The sequence below is a fragment of the Neophocaena asiaeorientalis genome, unplaced genomic scaffold, assembly GCF_003031525.2.
Source record: "Neophocaena asiaeorientalis asiaeorientalis breed wild unplaced genomic scaffold, Neophocaena_asiaeorientalis_V1.1 scaffold606, whole genome shotgun sequence".
Lineage (NCBI taxonomy): Eukaryota > Metazoa > Chordata > Mammalia > Artiodactyla > Phocoenidae > Neophocaena > Neophocaena asiaeorientalis.
This window is the reverse complement of record NW_020173687.1, coordinates 158,906-167,711: the sequence shown is the minus strand read 5'-3', so window position 1 is coordinate 167,711 and position 8,806 is coordinate 158,906. Positions and strand designations below refer to the sequence as shown.

Sequence of the window (8,806 nt, the reverse complement as noted above, 5' to 3'; positions counted from 1 at the left end):
CACCACCACCACCACCACCACCACCACCACCACCATCACCACCACCACCACCATCACCACCATCACCATCAGCACCACCACCACCATCACCATCAACAGCACCATCACCACCATCATCATCACCATCACCAGCACCATCGCTGTCACCACCATCACCACCACTGTTGCTAGCACCATCTCCACCACCACCACCACCACCACAATTACCACCACCACCACCATCACCACCATCACCATCACCACCACCACCACCACCACCACCAACAGCACCATCACCACCATCACCACCACGACCACCATCACCACCACCACCATCACCACCACCACCACCACCATCATCACCACCACCATCACCACCACTGTTGCTAGCACCATCTCCACCACCACCACCGCCACCATAATTACCACCATCACCACCACCACCACCGCCACCATTATAACAACTATTAATTCATTTAGCAGGTAGTTATTAAGCACCCACAATTTCTCCAGACCCATGCCAGGTTCTTGCATACAATCAGACCCCGTTAACATCTGTCCCATCCCTGCCACCATTTCCTGTTTCGGTTGCTAGGCAACAGTGAGGCCTGGTTTGGTGTGCTCTTCCAGATTCTGGAGCCCTGGAAACCTCTGGTGGTGGAAGGGCCAACATTTTGGTCCAAGAAGGGTCTTGGGGGAGACTTGAAAGGGAGGAGGACAGGTTCTTTGTCTTATGAGTCCTGTTTCTGCTCTCACGCAGGGTCAGGCAGACACTCTGCTCCCCCCACCCCACACCCATCTTTTCCAAGGCAGGCAAGTCTTTAGGCTGCGAACCATTTTTTGTGTGCTGTAAGTACTTGAAGAATTTGTTAAAATACTTGCCTTCAGGCTCCATGGCATTGGGCTGGGCCCATGAACCTACATTTTAGCAGGGGGCAGAGTGGGTGCCCCCTCTGATGGCCAAGAGGAAGGGCCCCTTGCCCTTCGCTGCCAGGTCTGCCAAGGTGGCCAAATGAAGCCTCTTCCTCCCTGTCCTCTCTGCAGACACACCAAGATGAAGACAGCTACCAACATTTACATCTTTAACTTGGCCCTGGCGGACACTCTGGTGCTGCTGACCCTGCCCTTCCAGGGCACAGATGTCCTCCTGGGCTTCTGGCCATTTGGGAATGCCCTGTGCAAGACGGTCATCGCCATTGACTATTACAACATGTTCACCAGCACCTTCACGCTGACTGCCATGAGCGTGGACCGCTACATAGCCATCTGCCACCCCATCCGTGCCCTTGACGTCCGGACATCCAGCAAGGCGCAGGCTGTCAATGTGGCCATCTGGGCCCTGGCCTCCGTTGTCGGCGTTCCCGTTGCCATCATGGGCTCAGCACAGGTTGAGGATGAAGGTCAGTGCGGGGGACCCTCCTCCCCAGTGCCACGCTGCCCTGGCTCTGGGTGGCTCTCTCCCTGCCCACCTGCCCACCTGCCCTGACCCTGCTTCTCTCCTTGCAGAGATTGAGTGTCTGGTGGAGATCCCCACCCCGCAGGACTACTGGGGCCCCGTGTTTGCCATCTGCATCTTCCTCTTCTCCTTCGTCATGCCTGTACTCATCATCTCCGTCTGCTACAGCCTGATGATCCGGCGGCTGCGAGGCGTCCGCCTGCTCTCAGGCTCCCGTGAGAAGGACCGGAACCTGCGGCGCATCACGCGGCTGGTGCTGGTGGTGGTGGCTGTGTTCGTGGGCTGCTGGACGCCCGTCCAGGTCTTTGTGCTGGTCCAAGGGCTGGGCGTGCAGCCAGGCAGTGAGACCGTGGTGGCCATCCTACGTTTCTGCACGGCCCTCGGCTATGTCAACAGCTGCCTCAACCCCATCCTCTACGCCTTCCTGGACGAGAACTTCAAGGCCTGCTTCCGCAAGTTCTGCTGCGCGCCCACCCTGCGCCGGGAGATGCAGGTGTCAGACCGCGTGCGCAGCATCGCCAAGGATGTGGCTCATGCCCGCAAGACCTCTGAGGTGGTGCCACGGCCGGCATGACTAGGCGTGGACCTGCCCATGGTGCCCGTCAGCCCGCAGAGCCCATCCACACCCAACACGGAGCTCACCCAGGTCACCGCTCTCTAGGCTGACGTGCAGCTGCGCGTCACCAGCCTCAGTGGCCTCGGAGGGTCTGGTGACATCATGGGACGGGTCAGAGCATTAGGGCTGCCCTCGAGGCCCTGGTCATACTAAAGCCGCCCTCCTAGTGGAGGGCGGGGAGGGGGTGCAAGGACTCACTGCTGAGCATGCCCGGCCAGAGCCACCCCGGCACTGCCAAGCTTCATGGACCGTTCTGGCCTCTCCCCTGCTGCATCCCTCTCCGGGTAGGCACACAGCCGGAAGCGTGACAGCGGCTGTACAGCCTTCCCACGTGCCCCTCGTGCTGTGTGCTGTCTGCATGGACCCTTGCAGTGTCTCCTCTGGGCAGCTGGATGGGCCAGGCGCTGCCTGGAGAGTCCAGTGGGCATCCCTGGGCAGTGGGACTCGCCCTGAGAGTGGAACTCCTCTAGGAGGCTTCTCAGCAAGCCTGTTCCCTCCAGGACACATGAACTGTTGCGCCGCAGACATGGCCGTTCAGGTTTGCGAGGTGGTCAGGAGGACCGCCGCAGGCCACGCTGTCATTTGTGAAGCAGCCCCATGTGCCTGGTCTCAGCTGTGGGGTGGGGAGGGCTCTGTGGTTCTCTGTCTGGGTTGCCTGGGCCCCCCTCGGGCTGTCCCTCAAAGCCCTCCTTTCAGACTCCATCAGAGGTCAGCGGCTGTGCAGCTGTCAGGAACCTGTGTCCTGCTTGGGTCCTGGTGGCCTTGGAAGGATGCCAGTTGGGACAGGTTCTGCCCTGCACCCCCAGTGACTGACGCCCTACTTCATTTACAAGCCTCCAGTTATCTGTGGGGGAAGCCTGAGCTTCCCAGTCAGAGGCGGCTTCGTATGCAGAGTTGGAAGGAGAGCTGGGGCTGGCAGACCTGCTTGAGGGAGGCTGCAAGGACCATCTGAGCCGTGGGGACCCTGCCCGCTGTGACCACCCAGAGAAGTACCCTCCCAGTTTGCAGATGGAGGCTGCAGCTCGGTGACTTGGCAAGCGTTCTCCCTGCAGACAAGCTGCTGAGACATCTGCAGTGGGAGAGCTGCCTCTACCTGCTGGCTGAGCTGCAGACCTGGCCGGGTGAGCGGAGGCACCTGGAAAGAGGAGGAGGTGCTGACTCTGGACTGGCCTCTCCTGCTTTGGGGACCCCGGCCATGTGGGGTCGTTCTTGGGGAGGACGGGGCTCTGTCCGTGCTGCCAGCAGCGGGAGGCTCTGAGGACCAGAGCCACTATGGCTGCAGCATTTTTGTGCCAAGGCTGAAAGACATGTGCATTTGTGCTGGTGTAACATGTGTCTCCACGTATCTATGCGTGTGGACTGTGTGATTTCCCCTGCACGTAACCAGCCCTGAACTGTCTCCAGGGGCCGTGACGGAGGGTCAGAATAACCCCCTGCACGCTGGTCAGGGCGCTCTGCTTGCAACAGGTGTTTCTGACTCTTTGGGGGGCCATTGGGGTAAATTCTCTGGGATTAGCACATGGGGTGTAAGTAGATTCGTCCTCCAACCTGCTCTGTGCTCTCCACCTGGCTCTGTGCTTGGCAGACTGTCCCACTTTGGGAAGGGGTCGACTAGTTCATGACGTGCCGGGGGCCTGTCTTCTTTGCTTCAGCACAAAGTTTCTCCCCAAACAATCAAACGCTGCACTCCCCACCCCTGTAGCCAGAGGTTCCTGTGGATCCAGTGGGTGGGTGCTTCCCCACAGTGGGCTATGGGTTCTCCTCACTCCCACCTCCGCCCGCTCTAGCTCCTTTCTTGTTCCTTGGGCGGATCCAAGGGAGTTTGATGACAGATGCATAGAACTGCTTCCTTTGGCGGCCCTGAGATTCTGATATCCTCCTGGCTCCTGCGTGGGCCCGGTTCTACCCAGGCTGACTGTCGGGCAGACAACCCTGTCAGAGAGAGGGGCTTCGCAGGGGCATCCAGGGCCAGCTCGGTTGCGGTGCTTGGGCACAGGCAGAGGGGCCAATGTCCGGGTTTATATAAGTTTTAATGACAAGCAAATTGCTGTTAACACAAAAATTTAGCATCAAGGGAAAGTTTAGGGTGCCCCCTGTGATGGCCCCTTGCCCTTCGCTGCCAGGTCTGCCAAGGTGGCCAAACGAAGCCTCTTCCTCCCCGTCCTCTGCAGACACACCAGGATGAAGACAGCCGACATTTACATCTGTAGCTTGGCCCCGGCGGACACTTTGGTGCTGCCGACACTGCCCTTCCAGGGCACAGACGTCCTCCTGGGCTTCTGGCCATCTGGGAACGCCCTGTGCAAGACGGTCAGTGGCAGTTAGCACGGGGGGCGCTCAGGAGGCAGCGGGGTCCTGGCGGAGGAGGCGGCTTAGGGTGGCCTCCGGGCTGCCAACCAGGCCGAACCCACAGCCAGCGTCTGCGCTCGTCCCCGTCCAGGCAGGGCTGAGGGGCCGGCCAGCAGCCCGCGGGACCTCGGAAGCGGGACCACGGCTCGTCCTCTCCACCTGCACCCAGACCTCTCCTCGGCTCCCACCTCCGACCCCGCCCCCCACCTCCACGCCCCACCGCTCCGACCCGGCCTCCAGCCTGCATCGCCACCTCGCCCCCTGCCCCTTTCCTTGCCCCAATCCCCGCCCCCGCCCAACCCCCACCAGCTGGGCTCGGTCAAGTCTCCCGGCGTCGCTGAGCCTTGGTTTCCCCGCCTGCGCAGAAGGGACGCCGAACCTTCCTCACGGGGTAGTGGGGGAAGGCCGGGCGGGGGAGGGGTCAGCGGATCGGCTGGACCGGGGAAGCTGCGGGCTCACCTGGCGCTCTGGACTTTGCCCACCAGGGGCGCTGTGGCCCGCGGGAGACTGCGCCCAGGGGTCGCGCCGGGTGGTGCGGGGCCGGGGTCCGGGCCACGGCGAGGGGATTTGGGGAGTGGAAGGAGAGGGCCAGTTCTCTCTGGGCCCAGGAGCCCAGGGCATGGGGACACTCCCTCCCCGTTCCCCAGTCCATCTCCGGAGTCACGGTGGAGGGGGCGGCATTTTCCCCGGGGTCCACAACTCACTCGGGCGGGATCCCGGTGAGGGCTCTCCTCTCCCCCCAACCTTGGCTGGCCCACGTCTCCCCCACCCTTGGTGTGTCGCGGGCCCTGCGTGAAGACCCTCCCTCCCATCGGATGTGGACCGCCTGGCTGGGCCTGCCCCTCCTCGGTCCCCACCATGGAGTTCCCAGTGCCAGACGGTGGCTCCCGTTGCTGGGCTGTGTGTGGGGCGGGGGCCACCCCAGGGAATAAAAAGTGTGGGGTCCGTTGAGGAGGCTTGGTGGGCACCTCCTGTGCTAGGGAGATGTTCTGCTGGGGACGGGGTGGGAGACCCTTGCTCGGCTCGGCGTTCCCGTGGGCTTCCGGCTGACACAGCCCCGCCCCTGCTGCTCCGCACTCACGCCACGCGCACTCACGCCACGCGCACTCACGCCTCGCTTCGGCCCAGCTGGGGTCTTAGCTGGGGTGTAGGAGCCGCAACTTCTTCTCTCGAGGAGCTCGCAGGGAGCAGGATGAACGCTGACGAGGTAATCACGGCTGCTGCTTGGAGAGGTGTGACTGCAACACAGTGAGAGAGCGGATCGGGAACAGCTAGTTCTTCGTGGGAGAGGCTGGGTGCTAGTGGCGGTTTGAGAAGTGGCCACAGCCCCTGAGTGTGGGTGGGACTTGGGGACTCGTTTCTAAGGAACAGAAAGTGGCAGAATGGCTTCCTAGACAGGCCTTAAAGGTGTGGGCGTTTCCGCCTGGCTCTCTCGGATGCTGCCCTGTGGGCTCGCTGCCACCCCCTGGAGGATGCCCAAGCAGCCTGTGGACAGCCCGCAGGGCCAGGAACCGAGGCCTCCGGCCAGTGGCCACGAGGGGAAGCAGCTCCTCCAGCCCCAGTGTGGCCTTGAGGTGATCGGGACCTCGGCTGAAGTCCTGCCTGAAATGTCATGAGAGACCCTGAGCTGGAGCCAGCTGAGAGCTGCTGGAAGGTTCCTGACCCACAAGAGTTGTGAGCTAGTAAATGTTGTTCTGAGCTGCTAATTTTGGGGGAGTGTTTTATACAGTAATAGCTTACGAATACCGTGTGGTCAGAAAGATAACAGGACGGAGGTAGCCTCTGAGTTGTTTCAGGCTGAGAGAGGGAAGGGGAGAGGGGCGTGGGTCCGAGCTCTTCCACGTGACCGGGTGGGGGGGGAGGCGGCCATGCAGCCTGGGGGCCACCTCACCGGGTGGCGAAAGGTGTGTCCTGCTTGCCGGCGGGACAGACTGACTAGAGCCGTGTCACAAGGACTAAAACCAACCTGGGGCCCCATAAGCCTCGCAGGGTTATTGGGTGCCGGGCAGGTGACTTACGGAACGGCAAGGCTGGAGCTCCAGGCCTGGAAGCAGCTGGGAGCCATGGGGCCAAGAGTGCGGAGCCTGGCCGAGGCCCACCAAAGCTGTCTTCAGGGACTTGTGGCAGAAATGGTCTCTGAGCAGCCAGCCCCTTAGTGTTCCCACCCCACCCCCAGGTGGAGCCCCTGCTGGCAGAGTCTAGGCCCCAGGCCACACCTCAGGGGGGAAGGGGTCCAGGTGCCAGCCTGTCTAAGTGACAGGTGCCCCCTCCAGAGGTCCTGGCAGAAGCGCCCTGGGTCCTATAGCAGGACATGGGAGGGGACCACAGGCATCGGCATGAAGGGCACAAGGGGCATGGGGTGCTCAAGGGAGCCTGAGCCCTGCTGAGGGAGCCAGGAGGGGACACGGGCGCAGGCCTCCTGGTGAAATGTCACCTGAGTTTTGGGCTGTGAGAGTGTGCTTCATGGCCTCCTTTGATGTGCGCCTTTGGCTTTTACAGCAACACCTGGCTCTGTTGCCCCAGGTGCCCCCCAGGATGTCTGTTGTGCCAGGACCATCTGCCTGGGTCGGCGGGACCCGAATCCCTGCAGCTGGCCACCCAAGGGCTGTCTAGGAGGCAGAGACAGGGCTGGGTCCATGGCCACCTCTGCGGGCTTCGTGGCCAGCCCTCGTGGGTCTTCCTCTTTCTGTCTGGAGAAAATAGTGATGGGATGTGAACAAGTGGGGTGTCGCTCTAAAGGAGCAGAGCTTTTCTACGGTTGCGTGGGCCACGAGGGGGGGGTGCTTATGCCTCCGGGCACTGGGACGTGGGGCAGAGGCTCTTCCAGAAGCTGTGGTCCGGGAAGGCCTAGAGGAAGGGGTCGAGGCGGGAGCTGGTGTAGCCGAGGCTGGTGACGACATAGGAGATGATGATGACCAGTGGCGTCTGGGGCAGGTCTGTGGTCAGGGCCACGACTGAGGCTAGGTGGAAGGGCGTCCAGCAGAGCAGGCCCACGGCCAGCACAGCCAGGACCTGGAGACTCACCTTCCGCTTGGCCTTGTCCAGAGCCTTGGCTCCAGAGTGGAGCCGCAGGGCCTGCAGCCTCCACGTAGAGAGCATCGAGGGTGCCCGTGGGCACCGCCAAGCCCAGCACCGGTGTGTAGATGCTGATTGCCTGGAACCAGGCCCGCTCAGGCCGTGGGCAGCTCAGCCCGGAGCTTGTGACCTGTAGCTCATTGCTGTAGACTCCGGCGAAGGTGAAGAAGGGCAGCATCGCGACAGTGACACCCAGCCAGGCGCACAGGCTGGGGATCTTAGCCCCGTGGACAGTGTGCCGGGGCGTGCGGCGGGGCCGCACCGCGGCCGGCACCACCAGGTAGGTCCGTGCTCACAGCGGCCGGGAAGTAGACGCTGGAGAAGATGTTGCAGCGGTCGGTGGCCAGCACCAGCTCGCAGAGCAGCTCCCCAAAGGGCCAGCGCTGCAGCACGTGCTCGGCGATGTTGGTGGGCGGCACCGGTGTGAAGAGTCGTCGCGATGGCCAGGTTCAGGGTGAACGCGTGGGTCACCGTCTTCATCCTGGGCGCTCTCAGGATCACACAGATGGTGGCCGCGTTGCCCGTTAGCCGCACGGCGCAGATAGCAGCGTACGCCACCGGCAGGAACACGTGAAGAGCCGGCAGCGGCTCAGGGAGTGTGACGCTGTGTCTGGTGCCGTTGTCCCAAGAGAGGCCGGCGCCTGTTGTGCCTGGCAAGGGGAAGCCTCGGCTGTCCGGGCTCTCCGGCCCCGTGGCCTCCATTGTGAGGCAGGACCGATAATGGTTTCTGCCCTGGGCAGGTGGGAGGTGCTTCCGAGCTGGGAATCTGGGCAGGGGCCTCCTTGGGCTGGATTCTGAGAAAGAAACGACCGGAAACTCTGGGACCTGGCTGTCAGCTTAGAACGGGAGCTGCCTCAAGTTCTCTGGCAGAAGTTGTGGCCACTTTGCCGGGGTCAAGGATTCATGGCGTCTCTCTCCATCCACCCCTTTCCAGTGGCAAGAAAGAGCCTGGCAGAGTGCATGGGCACCTCCTCCTGGGCAGCACTTAAAGCTGGTTGGGTTCCTCCCCCAAGGCCCCCTCCTCTTGCAGAGAGCAGCTGCCAACCACCCTTCTGGGAAGGGAGGGCTTGGATCTGCCCCCCCCTGCCCCGCCCCTAGCCCCGGCCACACCCCAAAGCACAAGCTATATAAGTCAAGACAGTCCCTTTGAAAATGCACCTCCCATCATACTCCTGGCCCCCTTGGAATCGGGAGGCCTGGAGCAGTGCCCTCCCAGTCACGCTGCAGACCCTCTGCGTGTGGCCACCAGCACTTTTCCTCACTGACCTATCTGGAGACACATGGCCAGAAGTTGGTGGCCTGGGTGACATGTGGTGGTGGCCAGCTCAGAC

General features: G+C 62.2%; 2 protein-coding genes across 4 annotated transcripts in view; one reads left to right on the top strand and one right to left on the bottom strand.

Moving 5' to 3' along the window:
- Positions 1 to 3,504, top strand: part of OPRL1 (opioid related nociceptin receptor 1) — a 17,176-nt gene extending 13,672 nt beyond the window's left edge. For 2 of the 3 annotated variants that reach the window (XM_024750257.1, XM_024750256.1), the window contains 2 exons: positions 1,024 to 1,379; positions 1,486 to 3,502. In XM_024750257.1, the coding sequence (XP_024606025.1) occupies positions 1,034 to 1,379; positions 1,486 to 2,009 (870 nt within the window). In that variant the 5' untranslated portion in view covers positions 1,024 to 1,033 and the 3' untranslated portion in view covers positions 2,010 to 3,502. Of the gene's footprint in view, positions 1 to 1,023; positions 1,380 to 1,485 lie in introns of all 3 variants that reach the window. The other variant, XM_024750258.1, reaches the window with a different exon arrangement.
- Positions 3,505 to 7,184: 3,680 nt separating this feature from the next.
- On the bottom strand, positions 7,185 to 8,177 carry NPBWR2 (neuropeptides B and W receptor 2). Its single transcript, XM_024750161.1, is given in 4 exon segments — positions 7,185 to 7,485; positions 7,487 to 7,759; positions 7,761 to 7,907; positions 7,909 to 8,177. Coding segments are annotated over 4 exon segments (990 nt in total).
- Between the last annotated feature and the right edge of the window lie 629 nt (positions 8,178 to 8,806).